Source organism: Thermobia domestica, chromosome 4, assembly GCF_964235325.1.
Source record: "Thermobia domestica chromosome 4, izTheDome1.hap1.1, whole genome shotgun sequence".
Classification (NCBI taxonomy): Eukaryota; Metazoa; Arthropoda; class Insecta; order Zygentoma; family Lepismatidae; genus Thermobia; species Thermobia domestica.
In genome coordinates this window covers 214170537-214192397 of record NC_137457.1, presented here as the reverse complement: position 1 = coordinate 214192397, position 21861 = coordinate 214170537, and the positions used below count along the sequence as shown (strand labels likewise).

At 32.4% G+C, this 21861-nt stretch overlaps 1 protein-coding gene across 2 annotated transcripts in view; it reads left to right on the top strand.

Annotated features, from left to right (window-relative positions):
- The window catches only part of RagC-D (Ras-related GTP binding C/D), a 145277-nt gene that overhangs the window by 101346 nt on the left and 22070 nt on the right, over positions 1 to 21861 (top strand). For both annotated transcript variants that reach the window (XM_081755474.1, XM_081755473.1), the window contains exon 6: positions 1110 to 1252. In XM_081755474.1, coding sequence (XP_081611600.1) covers positions 1110 to 1252 — 143 coding nt within the window. The remainder of the gene's footprint in view (positions 1 to 1109; positions 1253 to 21861) is intronic.

The following is a 21861-nucleotide window of genomic DNA, read 5'->3' as shown; positions in this document are numbered from 1 at the left end:
AATCTTTTCTCCCAACTTACTGCTCGTCCTTTCTGATAAAACGTGTAGCGAGTGCGTATGGTTACTTTATATAGTTAAAATTGAAAATTAATTTCGTACAAGGATATAGAGAAAACATAAGCACATTACAAAGAAAGTACACATCTTCCGCTAAGTGGTTCATCAGATAGGAAGTCAAGAACCCAAGAGAAAGAAAGAAAGAAGACAATAAAAGCATTCCAACATGTTGCTCAACCGGACACTTCATAACCGGTTGTCTCGAATTTAATTTTTCTTTATATCCCTGTCTGATGAACGTATGCTTTTTGGCATTTTTGCAGTTGAATTGGTTTCTCTATTTTTGGTCATGGGAGATCCGGGTTCAATTCCCGGCGGGAGCTCATGTGGTTCGGATTCCACGTTAATCAGTAGGTCCACGTCTCATATAGCCTCGCTGCTGAAAGGGACGCTAAACTAAAATCAACTCAACTCAACTCTATTTTTGGTCACTAGTTCATTTTATGTATTTGTACTTCACATTACTGAACTGAAACATCGTTCTGTGATCAAAAGTTCTCAAACTGCGTAAATATTTCGAAGAAAAAAAACTATTCTCCTTCTTTAGAAGTTTTGAATTGGCTTATATCATTGTGTACAAAAAATTGGTCACATGCTATGATGTAACTCCAGTGCACTAAATTAAATAATTTTAAACTATACATATCAATAATAGCATCAATGGAAATTAAAGATGAAGATTACTGATCTGCTTCTAACACAAAAAATTTTAATTTAAATTACCAACATAAGTCGCTCGCAGATGTTGAATAGATGTACAATTCTTCTTTAGCTTAATGTAAGGTAGACCCATCTGGTCCTATTCTCGCTAAGATCCTCAAAGAAGCCGAAAGTCAGAAATTTTGGGGAGATAAATTTGATAGATGAAGTCTGGTCTCAAATTTTTGCTGACTCGACTCGTGCATTACGAAGGGAAGATGCGACGGTATACAATAGTATTTATGGTAGTTTTTAAGTGACACCTGTTAAGTACTAATGAATTTTGATTTTTTTTTTTTTTTTTTTTTTAATCAGCGTTTTCTGTTTTAACATATAAATTGTTTTATTCCCAGAATTCCGGAATAGAAAAAGCATTTCTGTTTGATGTAGTTTCTAAAATATACATCGCCACTGACTCATCTCCTGTCGATATGCAGAGTTATGAATTATGCTGTGACATGATTGATGTTGTTATTGACGTTTCGTGTATATATGGGTGAGTACACGAATATAAAATATTCTTCCACGGATTCTTAATTTTTAAAGTCTTAGTTCTTTTTCATTCATAAATTTCAAGTGATGGATTAGATGTTTTCTAGTATTCTTGAATAATACAAGCGAACAGGTTTACTGTTTAAATATTATTTCACTTTATGTAATGTATATCGTCTTCCTACAAATGTTGCGTTGTAAGACATAATTTTTCGCGATATTTATTTATTTATCTTCAATTCTGCTTGCATAAGTATAATATAAGTAAATATTCAGTAGTAGTTTTCCAGATATTTTGATTTTGCTAAGTTTGTCGAGCCTTGTCTGTGGTTAAATATGCCAATATATTTATAATCTTTGCGATGTTCACTAATAATTTGTTAGTAGTGGGAAAATGATCGATCTGGGCCATACTAGGCCAATCTAGGTCCCGCCTGATACAAAGTGCTCGCTAGTCCAGTGTCGCACGATATGCCATGACCCACGTACCGTCCAACTATGGCAAATCGAACACCCCGAAAACTCGTTCTCTTTTATGACCACTTTCTGGAGGTCTATTCGTTCCCTTTTATGAGCACTTTTAGGGGTGTATTCATTCCCTTTTATGAGCACTTTTTTCAACCCCTATTTGAACATAGCAGAAATTATTTTCTTTTACGGGGGATAGCTATCCCCAACCCTCCTCCTTTCGCATCCAGGGCTTGGGACCGGCAATGGCGGAGTTAAAAATTAGGCTGTTCATTTTGTAGCCTTTTACGACCACTATTTTTTTTAACATAGTAGAACAAAGATTTAAAAAAAATAACATTACCATTTAACACACCCCCACATGGTTTACGGAGAACTTTAATCTCACGCCAGTGACCACCACACACACGGTTTACGGAGAACTTCATCTCGCTTCAGTGACCGTCATATTCTCATAAACGAATAAAGCATGATATCATTAGCATCAGTAGTGGTGAGTGAGAATTTGTTTACGAAATCACGCAGTGAATAACCAGATGCACGACATGCTAGATATAGAAAACAGTAATGTCCACAAAATTGAGATAAGTCACCTTGAATACGTCTATTATTCCAAGTATAATATAAACAGTTTCGTTTTAAAAACCTGATATGATATTTTATATAGGGTGGTATACCATAGCTATCGAAATACTCTCCCACACACATATTAGATATATAAATTGCAAACCAATGTTCACCAGACTTATTACTGGAATGAGTATTTATAATTATGGCTGCCGGAAATGTGTGAATAAACAGAATTAGCTCATCTGCAGCATATACACCTATAAAATGATTTTTAGGCAAATTGTGCTGTAGTGCCTCATAAAGTTCAAGGGTATTTAACATTTTTAATTAATTAATATATATTTTTCTCTGGAAATAATGTCTAGTTCTGAGGTGAATTCACCGTAAATAATTGCTGTTACAGGAGATGGTAGTGCTTCTTTAAAATGAACCTCTAATCCGTACACTTCCTTGACGTTGTGGACTAGTATGAAATGCAGCACTAGCACTAGAATCGGGAGTTAAATCAAACACCAGTAGAGTATAACCATTAGGATATTCGACCAGCGAAATATCATTACCTTGATTAGAATAATAAATACCTCAACCTGTAAATAGCGTAGAATATGCTTGTATATATAGCTTATTATCAAAATCTGGTTGTAGTGGTTTGGATGGTACAGGCGTTCCATAAACATACAATGTAAAAAATAACATACTAAAATGCTTAAAGTTAAAGGGATTTGTCTGATAAGTACCATTGAAAACTGTGTTAGTAACAAACCCAATGATAATACATATGTGCACTATGCCAGAAAACAGATCGGGAAGTGTACTATCCATAATTCCTTGTGGCAAAGTTTCTGTCTTCACCTGCACTTTTGTTGTAGGATATTTTATTCTAAATTTAGGATTTTGTAATACTTTATTTTGTGCTATTTTAACTGCGGGTGACACATCAACTTTTTTCACAAGCAATGTTGCATCTGTAATTACTACTTTTCCATCAGCATCTGCTTCACCCATTAGACAAAATGCAGGTTTAGCTGAAATTAGTCTAATACGTAGTTGTACACCATTCAGTAGAAATTTCTCCTAATTGAAAATATCAGCATGAATGTAACCCAATAATTCAAATGACTGACTTAAAGTAGTAAGAAGAAAATGTTCTTTAAATCCTAAATTACTATCGGCCACACTGTCATTATAACCTGCAGTATCTTTAAACCACATTGATGTTTAAGATGCGTTGATTTAGCATTAGCATTATAATTTAGTAGTTTTCAATATACGATCGATATGGATATGTATGTCAGGAGTAGGAAATAAGTTGATTATTCAAATATATTTGCACCTCGCTGAACATTGCATTGAGAAAATCATTTACAGGACCAATTTTCTTATCGGCAGAAGTTAAATTAGAACCATCTGTTTTAGTAATTTTACATTTAATATGTAACATTGTATGTGGTAAGTCCATATAGTCGTCCTCATGACCAGGGACTACAAATTTTATTGGTGCATTATCAAATATTGAAGCCACAGGCTTATATGGAACTATTTTATTACCTATAATACTTGTTTGAGTGGGTAAACCCGCAAATAAATGTAATTCTGATTTCATACACTCATACTGCATTTTGTTTTCTTACTATTAATATTCATACAAGTTAAATTTACAATACCGTATTACGTCTGCGAAAATGTAATTTTACACATACACTGCCATATTGGAAGGGAAGTGGATTATCTGTACTATCTCTTAAATCAATAATAATTTAATCAAACTGTTTACATTTCAAGGGAACATAATGAGGATTGTCAAAAATATGTACATTATTAATACCATACTCTGTAATATATGTATTTATAATACGTAACAATGGAGCTATAGTATCACCTACCATTTGTGGTTCTACAATATCACTGTAAATATACATAAGTGTAGGTAGCGATTTTTGTAAATCAGGTGGATAACGAGCATGATGCACAACTGCAATATCTTCCTGTTGTATATGATCAAACCCTAGTATTCTGGCTAGTTCAGGAGATAGGCATACTTCTATATGCTTCTCTTGATCTTTTATTACTCTATTAACCTCAATTCGTTTTACTGATGCTTTAACTTTTAATTGTAAATTTAATACATGATTAATGATTAATGATTTGATTAATTTGAGATAGAATATCATCAACATGATAATAGTGTCCTGGTAAGATTTTAGTTATGTTCCAGCTTTTTGTATTCATGATACGGTAATAAATATTATTTGCATATTTGGAAACATTCTGAAATGAACTTTTATAATGTACTTCAACAACAGCTGTTTCCCACACTCCCTTCTCCAGTACAATATGATGGAATAATTTAGTAGTATAACAACCAAGAGTATTTTGAGGAAAATATTCCATAGAACTGTTGCTAGGAAGTGTGAGGTAAAAACTATCACTTTGCTCCATAATTAATCTAATCAATCAAAAATATCTCTGGATTTTTTCAGCCGCTTCACACCACAACTTTTTCATGCAAAATGAACTTTTCTTTTTCTTCCCGATTCTACCAATACTTGATTTATTTTGAGCTTTATTTTTTAAATTTGTTTTAGCTTCTTGCCACCGATTTTGTAAAGACTCTTCAATAGGTCTATTATTATCTAGTACATCTCCTGCTACATTAATTCCTGTACGTATCAACACTTTACCAACAGTTTTTGCAGTTGTTTTAATAATGGAAATACACTACGGAATAAACCTCCTAGAAAACTACCAATGCCATAACCTTCTTGGTATGGCGGACCCCTATATATATATATTATATCCACTACCTGCTCGATGACTGTAGTATTGCAGATAAGGATCATTCATTTTTTCTTTCTTTCTATATACTTAAATATATCAATAGTTTACAATACCATATTAGTACTATGTAAAATCATTTTATTGCTTATAAGTATGCCATTTGTTGATAGCTTTACGTTTACGGGGTGGAGGACCCCCCTCTTCATCCTCTTCCCCTTCTACTTGTGTGAGTTTTCTAGTATATTCTATTCGTTGAGGATTACCGATGTACTCTAAGGGGATATTGGCTTTTGCCAATAATGTAGCAAAGGGTTTCCAACCGGCAACTGAAATATTTTTCTTACGACATCTAACAAAATCGGATACTAAATCCACTATATTGCACCTGGAATTAATTTATTATTAATATTTACATCTCCATTATCATCCCATTGAATATTAGGATTTTGTTTCAATTTACGTAATAAAGGTCTTGCTTTACGTTTACAAATTTCGGGGAGAGTAGATATTATTTCATCATCCTCTTCTTCTTCCTCCTCCTCCTCCTCCTCTTCTTTATCAACACTTGTTGCTGTTGTAACTGCTGCGGTTTTTGAATTATATTTAAATATTTTTGTAATACCTCTCTATATTGTACCCATTTTTCTTCTACATTCAGACATTTATTATTTAAAATTTCTTACATTTCGTCAACAAGATTAGATATCGTTTGGTAATGTAATTTTTCCGGTGAGATTAAAATAAGTTTTTGTGCGTTTTGCATTGTACTTTTTTCTTTTATTTAATTAAACTTGATAATATACCTTCTAAAATAGGTGCAAGCAATGCAGTAAGAAAACCACCTTTTTGTACAATTATTCGTTTTTTCTTTTGTTTTAATGACAGGCCTTTTTTTCACCAAATACCTAAGTTCCTTTTTATATTTTTTTAATCTATTTTTCTCTTTTTATTTAATGGAACATTTCCTTGTAATACGTTATATGAACATTCGCAGATCGATCGAATTAAATCAGGATCTGCATTTTGTAAAATTGCCTTACGTGCTTTCGGTTTTGACTTTGCTAAAAGTTTTAATAAATGTGCATTTTCTTTACTAATCATTTTTGCAGCTATTATAGCACAAATAGTTGTTAAAATATAAACAATATTGCAATTAATTACTTTTTACAAGCATATAAACATAATTAAAAGAATCGGAGGGAAAAATATTTGTTCGAACTCGCTGCTCATCAGGAGTATTTTGTTTTAAATCAAAAAGTAAATAACCATGGGTAATTCGAGTTGCATCTTGATATGCTTCTTGAATAAATTTTGTTACCTGGATACAATTGTCGTGTCAGGTAATTAATTTGAGCTTGGTCTCTAGAATTTTTAAAACACACTATATAATGACAATTTAACGAAATATCCCGCATTCCCTTTTGTTGATAAAAAATATTTTGTTATAAATATTACACTTATATTTCTATGGTACCTTTGGTAAAAATATCAACAATCCGATGGTCACACTCACGCATTAAATCATCAATAATTACAAGATGTGGACCCTCGGATGCTTGAAATTCATCATTTTGAGGTAAACCTTCGTTAAACGTGCAGCATGAAAGAGTATCATACAAGGGCTGCCATTCACCATAACACCATACAATATTTTTAAATAACTTACTATAATGTTCAAGAAATGTTTTAACAAAGTAGGATTTTCCACAGTGTAGGACCTGCTACCATACATGTAAAAGGAATTTTCCATTCCATTTTTTTCTCTCTATATATATATTATAGGCTCGTTTAAAAAATAATATCTTTACACTATTGAGGAATGATTAATCCATGAATTTTCACTTGATGGCAGACCTAACCATTTAACATAGGCCTTATTATTTTTTTTCGCAATACTTTTCCAATTAAATATGTTTTAGGATATTTCATTAATTGTAATTCATGTCCGTAAAATCTTCCTTCAATAGGTTTATTATTTGAATCTACTAAGTTATATGTTGGAGGATTAGTGAGGAAGACTTTAGCAATTCGAAAGATTTCTGTACTTCAATTGCGTGTAAAACCTTTGTCAAAACCAAGACGCTTAAGTTTACTAATTCTTACATATTCACCTAACTTAAATTTACTTTCTCTTTTTATCACCAAAAACTTCTTGCAGCATATGTTTGTCAATAGATGTTTTTCATTTTCTTTTTTAATAGCGTCGTTGGATTTCATTTTGATAGTAGAATGAATATTATTATTATATTTATTTAGTAATTCCGACAGATTACCAAGCCATTTATAATTCCCTTGCAATGTAAATTGTCGCCACAGTAAATTACGTAATGTTCTGTTAAATCTTTCAACAATACTTGCTTTCACATCACTGTATGTGGAATAATATTTAATGTTATTCTGTTTCATTACCTTCTGAAACTCTGCATTATAAAGTTCTCGACCCTGTCAGTTTGTAAAAATGTTGGGTTTTTGTTTACTTTTCTTAAAATTGTTGTAAATGCTTGTGTAATTTCTTTCCCAGTTTTATTTTCCACAGGAATAGCCCAAGCATATCTAGAGAATGTATCTATCACAGTTAATAAATATTTGAAATTTCGATTAATTGCTAGACCTTTCAATTTTCCACTATTTATTTCAACTAAATCAGCTTGTCATAGATCATGAATTCCTTTCGTTATAACGGGTATTCGAGGATAGTTTCGTCTTTCACCTGTATGTAATTCTGCAACTATTTGTTCTCGAACTGATCGTGACATTTTTACCAATACTATTACACTAATATATACAAAAAGCTAAAATATCACATTTACAATATACAAATCCCACATGTTAAGTCTTTGTTATGATACCCCCAAGGAACAGTCTGTATGTTACAATTTAAAATTTTTCGTTTATCGTCATGGGGATCTAGTGCATTTTTTGTTACCTGATTTGTGGTTAAATTATAATATTCACTTTTAAATTCATATTGGGTTTTGTGAATATTTTCGCTTTCAAATAAACATTATTTATTGTCTTCAAACGTAATGTGTTATTTAACTACATTTTTCTTGATCCTTTTACATTTTTTCAATTCTTTATTTTCAGCAGTTTTTATTGCATAATTTTTAGCTCGTAAACAAACAGTTTCACTAATTGGTATACCTTCCATTTCGTCTTTCATTTTACCTAAAACCTTTTTATTTTTTGATGGAATATTATAGGGGTTGGGTTGTGGATAATTCGAAGTATCAAAATAGTCAATCATTTATTTTATGTCCTCATAAACATCTTCAGTTTTAATAAAATAAATAAATGCGTCAGTGTCCATGTAAGCAATAGTAAGCTTATCTCCATATCAAGGTTTCATGACATTATAATGAAATTGATACATTGCTAATTTTGATAACTAAAACAGTGGCTCCTACATATATCGGTTTATTTGAAGTGACAGATTTTTTTAACATTAAATAATGCAAGATTGTCTCCTAACTTTATCCAATCTTGAAATTGATCTTGCGCAACTAACTTTTTGCACTTTTTTCATCATTAATTAATTTTATATCTATACGTTTACGTACATTCTCCATGGTTTTCACAAACACAGCATTATTTAGTAATTTATAGAAATCTTTTTCAAATTCAATTTAGCATTTGCACGACGCTTAGTATTCTCTTGTATATAAGATGCAAGCCATTTAGATTGACGAAACCATAATATTTTATGTACTTTTACCAACATTAAACCTTGCGCTAGATAAAATTGTAAGACTCTATAATGTAAGATATAATTTGTTTTAGACTTAATTGTTAAAAGTAATTTTGAGTATTTACCATTTGGTGGAATTTCGTTTGTGGGAGCACACGGAAAATCACAATGGTCTTCGTGTAAACTGTTCGGATAATCTAAGTCCATTTCCAGAAAGAAAACCCAATCACTATCAGCGGGCCAATTTATAATTTTGTTCTTGTCTTGACAATGCTCAATGTTTTCTTACCACTGAAATTCACCATATGGTAAATAATCAATCGTTGCCAAACCGCATAAATTGTTCATATCAATATATAGTATATACGATCTTTCTTTTTGAGGATCAAAATCATGTAAGTAAGGATTATTAGCTTTCGTATACCTTAAACCAGATTGTGTAATACCTCCACGAATCGATTTTTCGATAAACATATACATATTAATATCGGAAAGTAAAGTAAGTTCAATTTTCGTCTTATGTAACATGGCTTGCCATGCCAGTAAAACAATTAACTGGATCAATACTATAAATACTTAAACACGTTTTCCGAAAATTTTCCAATACATCTGCTGTGAGAAGTACATCACATTTTAAGTACAGATCATGGTAGTCCCCTAAATTTTGACAATTAAACGTATGCCAAATCTGTTGTGCATATTGGTAGTCGGTCTCGGAAATTTATGTTCCGTTCTATTTGCTATCAAACGCCTCTTTCGCGGGTAATTCAGTTTCTTTAAATTTATCCAAATCTGTTATGTGTTCATACGGATAAATTCCCTTACGAAGAATTAAAGGAAACTTATCTTCTGAAAAATTTTGTCTTGTATATACGAATTGTTCAGGTTTTAATTTTGACACCAAATCTTCAAGACTGTAAGGGAGAAATCTATACAAGTGAACAAAACGTAACTCAATAGGTTTACCATTAAAATTAAAATGTTTGGATAATGTGATAATATTCTCAGTGCTTTGCGCAATAACAGATATATTGCCAGGTGTGCAGCCTAGTTCTTTCACGAATAAATGTTCATCATATCCAGATAAATTATGAAAGAATACAGGAATACTTTGTCGTTTAATTTGTAAATTACAATTATTACACACCGTGGGAATATATTTTCCAGTTAAATGATTATGATGTCTCACTTTTCTATTTTCACTCTAATAATTACTATTGCAAACAGAACATTTAGTAGAATGATTATAATCCTGTAGCTGAGAATCAGTTAATGGTAATATTGGCTTTTGTTCATCTAATAAATTTCTTAATTTTTTTTAAATTCCTTCTCCCTAGCAGATAGAAAATTATTTGCCACATTTTCACTACGATAAATAACTAGTTCTGATTTTATATATTGATTACTCCAACATACAATATAACTAAAGCTACACGGAACGTGTTCTTGAATTTGTTTCGTGTTGGATCCAATTTGTTTATTTATCGGTTTCAGTAAATTTTCGAAATCTGCAACAATTACGACATCGGTTACTAATAATAATTTTAGTTTTCTAAATTTTAAAACATCTTTGTTTGGGCATTTTAATTTTTGTTGGAGTGTGATCTTTACATAACTTCTCATGTTCCTCTATTTTTGATTTATTATAAAAATGTAATAAACACCGTCTACAAATAAATGTTTGATGAGTACCAAACTGACTTCTAACTAAACTATTTAAATTTGTAATTAAACAATAATGGGAGTTTAAATCTTTTAAATACAATAAATCAATATGTTTACTTACAGATCTGTTTTCGCTTATATGTCATAATCGTTTCGTTATCATAATCAATTCCGTATATGTTGATAGAAATTGGTTCATTAATAAATTTAAAATTGTATATATTTTCAAATTTCTTTATGCTTGTTAATTCAACAGGGAATGTTACATCTGTTTGTTCAAACAAAGGTGGTAAAGTATTAATATATGGTATGTAATTATTTACACGATGTGGATGATCTTTTGCGGGGTGCAATGCTGCTAGAATACAATACATAAAACATCTATTATCGTTATTTTGAATATTTAAAACGCATTTTTAGATAAAATCCATTGAGGCAATTTTATATGTTTTCCCTTTTTGACTTTTCAAAAAAGCATTGAGATTTTTTATAAGACTATAATGACTAAATTTTCTTCAGAATACAATACTGTTATTCTTTCACCTTATATTACTCTGGCTTAATTATTAAAATAAATAAACCGTTTCCACTATTACAACCTGTATTTAACTTCTACCTCAAGACATGAAGATTTTTCATCAATCACCAATTTACAAAATTAACTTGACAATCCAGATAAAAAATCTATGCTTCTTCTTTTTCCTCTTTTTAGGCATGTGCACGGAAATCTAACCATTTCCGCCCTCAACATCCTCTGCGTAAATTCCATAAATTTTTGTTTGGTAGAATCTTCAAGATTATCACGGACTCAACCTGTGAAGTGGATTTTCGGATTGAAAGCCCCGCCTGATGGAGCTTCTCCAAGAATGCAAAGATGGTTCTTACTATTAGCTAATTACGATTGCGATATTGTGTATAGTAAGTCAGTCAAGGTGGCTGATTTTTTGTCAAGATTTCCTTTGGATGTTTCTACAGAGGAAGATCGAATAGCTCCGGATTACATAAGTGAAATTTCAACTACAATTTTAGATAAAACAGAGATAGAAGAAGAGTCTCAAAAAGATCATATGATAATAAAGATTAAAGAGTGGATGTTGCAGGGATGGCCCAAGAGATTGCCACCTTGTTTTGATTATAAGGAATATCAGGAGATGTACAGAAGAAGATTTCAATTGGAATTACATGGAAACTGTTTATTTTGGAAGGGAAGAATAGTGATTCCTCGAAAGTTGAGAGCACTCTATAAGGAAAGATTACACAAAGATCATCTGGGAGAGTATGCCACAGTGAAACTAGCGAATGATGAAGTATGGTGGCCTGATATGAACAATGAATTGCACAATTATGTAAAAAGTTGTGAAATTTGTGCAGCTATGGCTAATAGTTCACCTAGAAATAATTATTGTTCTTGGCCAAATGCGGAAAAACCTTTTGGTAGAATACATGTAGATCATTGTCAGTTGTTTGGGTTCCTTTTTCTAATAATGGTGGATACTTACTCACACTGGGTCAAAGTTTGGAAGGTAGATTCTACGAACACTTACACAACATTAAATTGTTTAGAAGAGTTATTTGAATTAGTAGGATTTCCTGGAACGATAGTTACTGACAATGGACCGCCTTTTAGAAGTCATTAGTTTCAAGAGTATTGCAGGAAGAGAGGTATAAGATTAGTGTCTACACCACCATATTCCCCAGAGAGTAATGGTAGCGCTGAGAGGGCGGTGCAAACTTTTAAAAAATTAATAAAGAAAAGATATGTTCAGAATGGGTATCATATTAGTGTTCAATGCGTAGTTAGATGGTTAAAAGAAATTAATTATGCTCTTTTACACACACCGTTGAAAATTATCAATGCTTCACCAGCTTCCTTGGTGTTCTCTTTCAAACCACGCTCATGGTATAATGTTACTCCGGCAGTATTCAATAGTCAGGCTGAAACAAAGATTGGTTCGAGACGAGTGGAACTAAATTGGAAGGAAGGCATGTCTGTATGGGTAAAGAATTATAGAGGAGACGTGCCTAAATTTATTAAAGGACGTTTTGTACGTACTTGGGTAATAACATTTTAGAAGTGCTAGTGAACGGTACCATCCGTAAGTGTCATAGACACCAAGTAAGAATTAATGATTTAAATAACAGTGTGGAGAATAAGGAAACAGTCTCAGAGAATAAGAGTGAGATGAAGTTAAAAAGTCCCGAGTATAAAGTTACTGGGAAGTTAGGAGCAGACCGTCGGTTGGAAAACAGTTATTTGAATGGGACCAATGGTAAAAGTGAAACAAGGGGCTGTATACCACAGCAAACAGAGGCTAGTAGTACAGAATACAGGAGAAGGTCAGAAAGAATACGTAAACTGCCGGATAGATGGGGATATGAACAATAGTTGAAGGGGAGGAGGATGTTGAGGGCGGAAATGGTTAGATTTCCGTGCACATGCCTAAAAAGAGGAAAAAGAAGAAGCATAGATTTTTTATCTGGATTGTCAAGTTAATTTTGTAAATTGGTGATTGATGAAAAATCTTCATGTCTTGAGGTAGAAGTTAAATACAGGTTGTAATAGTGGAAACGGTTTATTTATTTTAATAATTAAGCCAGAGTAATATAAGGTGAAAGAATAACAAATACATCAATATGTTTACATAAAGATCTGTAATGCTGCTAGAATACAATATATAAAACATCTATTATCATTATTTTGAATATTTAAAACGCATTTTTTTTAGATAAATTCCATTGAGGTAGTTTTATATATGATGAGGCCGCCAAAGGATCGTATTTACTGATTTTAATTCCTAATTTATGATTAGGTTCAGAGTATGAAAGACCAGACTGATCTTTTAATTGCTCTGTTTTCTTGCTCAACTAAAATTTTATTAAATAATTTTTCAATTATATCATTCAAATCCTTAGTAGGTAAAATAATTTCGTTTCCGCTGTTAACGTAAAATCGACACGTTTCTAAATCTACTGGTTTCTCAAAAGTTGTAGCCAAAGAAAAATTTACTTTAAAATATGAATTGTCTTGTTCCTGTTTTAATATTTCCAAACATTCATTTTTCTTATTATTTAATAAACAACCACTATCTTGATTTCATGTATTATCTTCCAGTATAAAATGTTTCAAATTATCATTAAGTACACTTTGATTTGGTATGATTTGATTATTAAGCTTACTTCTTTTTACGTAATTTGTTGTCATTTTTGTAGTTTGAAAATGACGTCTTTTTTGACTATAAAGTCACTACTATCACTATTAAATAACAAAATGTTTGTTTAATTCTTAACAACCTAATATAAATGTAACAACTATAATACGGTTGTGAAATTAACCACTTCTTGTAATTATGTCAGCACATTCTCTTCGAATCTGAAAATAATATTATTATTATTATTATTATTATTATTATTATTATTATTATTATTAATAATAATAATAATAATAATAAAACACACGAATTTACTCTCCAGGCTGCATCAAGGTAAACTTTCACAAAACGGCTAATTTTAAAAAATGCTACTCAAAATTTTATCGGATATGGTACCAAGTAAAATGATATATCTTTTATTACGCTGAAATGTATTATCTAACTACACTAGTACAATGTTTTAAAATCCGGGTCGAGTCACTCTAGACGAACTAAAAAATAATCACCTCTGTTAATGACGCAATAGGAATTGTCAACATATGACGGAAGTTATATAACTGATAACCTAAAAGCGGAAGTCACAAAGATTAACTGCATTCCTTTGCACTCTTTAAACAGCTGACAAATAATGAAGTAAACAAAATAAATAAAAAGTGCTTAATATCATTTTTTCAAACTTCCCAGGGGGTTCGATCCCAGCTCGCGCCGTGTGGACTTTGTGGTGGACAAACACTGTGCTCGCGGGTTTTCTCGGGGTTCTCCCGTTTCCTCCCACTTTCTTCATTCCACCATTTCACTCATCTCTCATCATCACCATCTCCTTTAGCCTAACCGGCATAACCGTGGGACGTAAAACTTAAAGATTTCATTTCATTTTTCAAACTCCCCAGCTAGGTTTTTTTTTTTTTTTTTTGTTTTGTTTTTTTTTGTTTTTTTTTTTTTTTGTTTTTTTGTTTGTTTGTTTAACAGCTTTATGATACGCACGGTTTTTGCAAACCAGCTTGAAATGACTCATGGGTTACGTAATGCTCTGACGCCATCTTAATTACCCTCAAAGCTGTTATTTATTTATTTATCTACCTAAAACTTAATCCGCGGATTGCTAATGAATATTGTTTGATTTTAGTAAAGAGCGCAATTTTAAGTTATTCCTTGTTACGTAATGCACTTGTAAATATTGTTAATTTGTTATTTTTTTTTCCTTAAAATGATTACAGGCAGAAACATGCACAGATATGAAAATGCTACATACCTGATTTAACACGTTGATTCACTTACAACTCACTTCCTTTTTATATTAGCCTTTATAATGTAACAGAACTTCTAAATAACACTTCACCACTGTTCAGAACTGGATCTTAGGAACCGATTCCAGGTAAAGGATAAAACACAAAAATAGAGCACACACACACACACCACTACTTCCGTTCACGACAGCGCTAGACTTAGAAGTAACGAAAAGAGATAAAAGTCACTGTTGCCAAGCCGTGTGTTTTACACGTTTTATTTCACCATTCTCCAGAGGAAAGTAACCAATTGATAAGATAGATTTTTTTTTACAAACGAGCTTTAAAACACTATTAATTTTTTTTACACAAAGTTATATAACAACAACTAACTTTTGACACAGTTTTTTAATAGACTGCACACAGTAAGCAAATATTTAGTCCCGCTCAAGTGGTAAATACTTGTAGTCTTTCTTGCGTAATCTTTCATTATGTGTAATTGATGCTATGATACATATGGATTAAAAAATAGATATTCTTTTATGAGCTCCGCTAGGAATAGCTACCCCCGCAAAAGACTCTAATCTCTACTATGTTACATAGAAGTTAAAAAAAGGTGTCATACTCTTTTATACATAAGAGTGCTGTTAAAATATGCGTTCGTAGTCTCGTGTAATTTTTGCTATGCTAAAATAGGGATTGAAAAAAGTGCTCGTAAAAGGAAACGAATACATCCCTAGGCTATGTTAAAGAATTGTTAAAAAGTTGGTCGTAGCCTTTCTTATTTAGGAGTTGCGAAATGTGTTCGTAATCTTATTTCTGCTATATTAAAAATGTTAGTAGCCTTTCTGCTGTGTTACATAGTTGTGTGTGTTCGTAGTTTCTGCTATGTTAAAATAGGGGTTGAAAAAAGTGCTCATAAAAGGGAACGTATACACCCCCTTATTATGTTGGTAGTCTTTGCTATGTTACATAGTGTTATGTAATTTCTGCTATGTTAAAATAGGGGTTGGAAAATATGCTCATAAAAGGGAACGAATACAGCTCCAAAAAGTGGTCATAAAAGAGAACGAGTTTTTGGAGTGTTCGATTTTCCATGGTGGGACGGTACATGGGTCATGGCGTATCGTGCGACACTGGACTAGCGAGTACTTCGTATCAGGCGGAATCTGGATTGGCCTAGTATGGCCCAGATCGATCATTTTCCCACTGCTTTTATTATTTTGGGAATTAAAGATACATAAGAAATAAATTCTTCAGACATGAATCATTTGTCATCGCTTCCCGTAAATAACGTCATGCTTCCTTAGGTTTCTCAACGAATGAGCATTGTACATATTACTAACAAAATCATGTCTTTAGCGGTTAAGATTTACATATTTGATTTATCATTGTAAGGGTAAAATAGACTTTCTTTCTCTCTTTTTCGCTCTCTTTTGTTTGATTCCAACATTATAAGTTCAGAATAGCATGTATTTATTGTCTTTCTGTATATTAAGTTCGATAACAGAGATTTGTCAGCTAAGGAGCTCCTATTTTCCATCTACGTCTTAAGTCTGTAATGCAGTCATTACTAGCGGTAAATCTGGTAAAAATCTAAAACATTCCACATTCATAAGCAATCAGTAAAATTTACATACTTATACACCTTTCCCTGTAACGTACAGAATAAGATAAAACTAATAGAAGTTGCTTGATTGATTGCACCATTTTAAAATAATTTCACCTAAAATAGCCCAGTTTATTAGAAGTTGGTGGCACCACCATTTGTGAAAATTTCGATAATTTACACGTATACTGGTAACACACAGTAATAATCCGAGCGTTTCATATTAATTGCCACTAATTGGTGATTTTGATCATATGACGATTTATATTGATAAAGGTCACGTACCCTCTTGGCGGGAAATGTAGAATTAGTCTCTCACCTGGTATTATGTAGTATGACGTCATTGATGTGTGATTTTTGAATCAGGACTCATGGTTCCTGGCTAACAGTACGTAGGATTACCGTCTCTAAATTTTGGCAATAGGTACGTTGATCCATTCTTAAATTTTGGAAATTGTCAGAAACTAAAAATTGAGTATGATAGTATACCTGGCAGGGTGTATACCTTTTTAAGGTTCGGAGGCTCATCTCGTTTCCTTTTATGGGTGAAAAATTGCTGATAATGGAGGTTTCTGACCTAATATATCCTCTTTGATGAGAGTCTATCACGTTATATGATTATATAAGTGAATATAGGGATTCGTTCTATTTCATAAGACATGGATACATAAATGATTGCATTTCGAATTTTGTGAAGAGTTTGTTGGCGCACTTCAAATTTTGGAAATAGCTAAAATTAAAGTTTATGTATGGTATTATAGCACCGTGGTACGAACATTTATTTCGGTTTATCTCGTTCCTTTTCATAGGTAAAAATAATTACCAACATTTAAATTTCCGGGAAATCTGCTGTATAGTCACAGTGATCTCACTAGCTATGCTTGAACACTATATAGACACTTGCAGCTAGACTTGTTGTCCAGTCTAGAACTAAAAGCTTAATGGTATGCAGTGTCAATATCCTCTGCTTTTATACAGGTAACGAACCTTCCAGATAATTCTAGAACTTTCTAGCATATTCTAGACGGTTCTAGAACTTTTTTGAATGTTCCAGATGATTCGAGAACTTTCTAGAATAGGATGTCTACTGATACTGGAAATACTGGATATACTTGAATTATATTGGAATTTAATTTTGATACTGGAAATACACTGAAATTTTGATCCACATACTGGAAAAATTATGAAATATACAAATATTATCATTATAATCTACCCTGGATTTTTGAACTCCAAAAGTCCAGGGTAATAACAATCTTGCATTATAAGTAGAATAGAATAATATGCAATTATTTATACAAGTTGTAATATAAATTAATAATACATTTATATAATACAAATAATGCTCTTGGCTTACTGTATCAGACCTCCGAGCAGGGTGTCTACTGGACATGAAAGCTATGAGGTGGGGTTGTCGGTCAAGAGATCATGAAAGTAGTGAAATTGAGTTTCAGGTCATGAAAAAAGTGATTTTATAGAACAATATTTATGTAATACAGTACAGTTACTGAATAATAAATGGTAATTTTTCCCAATGATTCGGCGTTAAGACCCTCCTCCCGCTCTTGCGGTTGCAGATAGTCCCTGTTTCTACTGTTTTCAGTTTCCGTGCTTTTTCTTTTTTCTTTTTTTTTTTTTTTTTTTTTCCTTCAGTACTTTACGTATAATAACAATGGATGCATTATATTATATATACAATATACAGGGCTGCAAATAGTCAGTAAAAGTATGCCCAATAATGGGAAACTGAGGGCTAGTTTTAATGTTTGGTATGGATGTGACACATTGCTTGTGTAAAGAATTCAGCACTTTCATGAGCAGCTACTTACACCTAACAGTAACACACTTTTTTTTTTTTTGTCGTACACAATGCAATACAAATTTTTGTGTACGTACTTCTTTGTTTTTATACTGTATATTAAGAAGGAGGCAAGAAAATTGGCCTAAGCAGCTGTGATTTTCTCTGGGCTTCGATGATTGCACAGCATTACCTATCTATCGCATTTCTTTATCATTTAAAGATCGAATTTCAATTTTCACAGCTGCTCAGTGGGGAGAAGGAGGCCAATTTTAAAAGCAGTTAATTATTTGATTTGTTATTGTAGCCTAGCCTACTTCATATTTTAAGTGAGGATTGATGTCAGTACTGTCAGGTATTTAGACAGCATTCCCACATTTTTAGTCAGTAAATTTTACCCTACAGCAAGTTTGCAGCCCTGAATATATTATGTATATAATATACTGCATCCATTGTTATTTATTTACTTACATTAGTGTCGCACTTATCTGTTCAGAGACAATGAGTAAAATAAGAGGAAAGACTTTCAAAGATGAGTGGTTGGACAGACCAATAAATTCAAATTGGAATTGGCTTCAGAGAAAACGATAAGTATAATGGGTATTGCTCTTTGTGGTTGACAAGTTTTTATATTAGCAAGATGGGATGTCTTCAGTTCGATTTCATGCCGAAAGCAAAATGCATATTAAAAGTGTAAATTCTTCAAGTTTGACCAAAAAACTGTTTCACATGGTACCTACTAAGGAAGCAACTACAGACACTGTTCCTGAATGCTACCCCATCAACTACAACTCTGTTTCGGTGAAAACTGAACTTCGTGAAGTGCGAAATTCAGTTGTTAATAACGAACTTACTTGTGTTATTGATAACAGAATCACAACATTTAATATTTGTGTTATGCCTAGAAGTACTCAACAATTTTATCATCAAGGAGGAAGTTATTACTGCAGAAATATTGTGGGCTATTAATCAAGTTATGACCCTTCTTCTGCTAGAAGTTTGGCATTTGTAGTGATCTTTTTAAAGTGAGTTTCTCGGTGAAATTGCGAAGCAGTTCAAGATGCACAAGGATACCTAGTTACACATGGACTGTGCCCATACTTTCAAAACGAATTGACAAGCGTGGTTAAAGAGTGCCCTATCATCTGTATTTCTTTTAATGAAAGTTTAAATCCTGTCGCTCAGAAGGATCAAATGGATATAGTTTTAGATTTTGGGACGAACAAGATATCTTATGTCCGCATTTTTATGTCATGCTACTGCTGAGGACCATCTGATGGCATTTTTAAAAACTTGAAAGACACTGGTTTGGATACGAAAAAGATGCTGCAAGTATCAATGGACGGGCCTAAAGAAGTACTTAAATGATTCACCTGCAGATCCGAAGCTGTTGGACTTTGGTAATGCTTCTTGCATGTTATTCACGGTGCATATAAAACCGCAAATAACAACTCCAAATGGTATATTCACAGATTTTTGCGCTCTGTATTACTTCTTCAAGAACTACCCAAGTAGACGTGCAGATTACAAACGCATAACAGGGTCACATCTCTTTCCTATAAAGTTTTGCTCTATCAAATAGGTCGAAAGCCCAAAGTTATCGAAAGAGCTGTGGAAATGCTGTCACATATTAAGAAGTATGTTGATGCTTTTGAGAGAGAAATAAAAAAAAACTTACTGCATCAGAAAACATTGTAATTGTAAAACCTTTTGTAAGAAATGACCTGCTCCCACACAGTTGGAATTCATGCGTTCTGTTTCTCTTGAACTAGAGCAGTGTCTCTCCAAATATCAGAGTAATGATCCTCTTTTGCCTTTTATGTTCACTGATCTGAGTTCACTATGCTTCGACACCTGTTGGCAAGAATTGTAAAGAATCAGGTTTTGGGATCGGCAAATACTAGTGAGAAGCTTCTCTCAATTGATTTGAAGAAGACAGAAAACCTGAAGACCTTCCGTGTTGTTGACATTGGATTTGCAGCCTAAGCAGCTTTAAACGGTAAGGTAATAAAAGATGGGAAAGTTCTTCAGTTCTATGGGGACTACAAAATTCCTTGTTGATATATGCATGAAGATTTTTTTGTCGAAAGCCCTCTTGCTTTCAAGTTTGTTAGAGGTGCCAGCTGCTACAGACCTACAGAGTGACTGCTGCATTAGAAGTTCTTGTTGAGACAAATCAATTATCTAGTATGGAAGCTGACACTGCAAAACGAGACTACTTAGATTTCTCATCAAAGGAAGAAGTAATGAAGTATCTCTAACAACTTTGATCCCAAAACTGATCTATTGGACTATTCTAAGAACCGCCTATTTTCAACATAATGTTTCCAGAGAACTAGTCCACTTCACACAAAAAAGTACTGGTTTTGTTTCACGCCAACGCTGTTATTGAAAGAGTTTTTTTCCATAAACAAAGAATGCCTAGTAGAGAATCTTCATGAATGTAGCTTGATTGCACAGCGTATGGTGTATGATGCAGTTTCTACAGTTGGTGGGGTATTAGCTATTAGTGTTCCGAAGATGATGATCCATGCGTCCAAAAATGCATCAACATTGAGTAATGATGCTGTAGAAAAGTACAAGAAAAAGTAGATAACACAGCCAAAAAAAGTTAGCAGCAGAAGAAATAAAACAATTAGAATTGAAGAGACGATGCTAATGAAGTAATGGCTAATAAAGTAATGCAGAGTGCTAATGAAGTAACGGAAGAACTGGAGAATGAGGTGAGGTGAAAAGACTGAAAAAGATACTGTCTTAAATGCGTGTACCTTTTGAGTGTAAGAATAATCGTTGTGAATTAATAATTATATACTTGTTATGAAATGTATACTGGAAACTATATAGCATAGTACATAAAATTTTGTGCTACATATTTTATAAAGCATATAAAATACTGTATATAGGCTAATGTATTAAAGTTTTTTCTGTGTTACATATAAAGTGGTTGATTTCATATATGTATATGTCTGCCTTATGACTTATTACTTACAATAAGCCTGGTACAGAATCTACTGAAGAACTATTTACTTGCACAGTGTGTATTATAATACTCTTTCTTTGGCTGTGTTTATTGGATGTAAGTGTTAACGAAGTGATCTACGTAGCCGAAAATGCATTGTGACTTAGAAGCTGTGATATTAGATAGCACTATTCAAGTATATTTTGTGTGTATTATATCATTGTGAATTAAAAATAAACAGTTATATAGATATAGATATAGATATAGATATAGATATAGATATAGATATAGATATGAAGTTATAAATTTATAAAATTGTTTTAATAGTCTTAGAAACATGACTGAGATCGTAAAGTTTTCCAAAGCAAGAGTTGTATACATTTTGTAATTAGACATTTAAAGCAATGGGTGGAGTGGGGGACTGTGAGGGAAGTTGGGAACCTCTTTAAAATATGTTTAAAAAAATATGTATTTTTTAAAAAAAAAATCAAGCCTGACTAGGGCTAATTAAAAATAAAATATTCTTTTCTTGAAAAACAATTACAAACCTGAAATTATCAAGAGAGTGATTATTCCTAAAGGACTTTTAAAAAATCATTGTATTAGGTACTGGAATCTTGCTGATAGTTAATGTTCCCGATGATTCTAGAACTTTCTTGAATGTTCCAGACGATTCGAGAACCTTCCAGAATGTTCTGGTTCA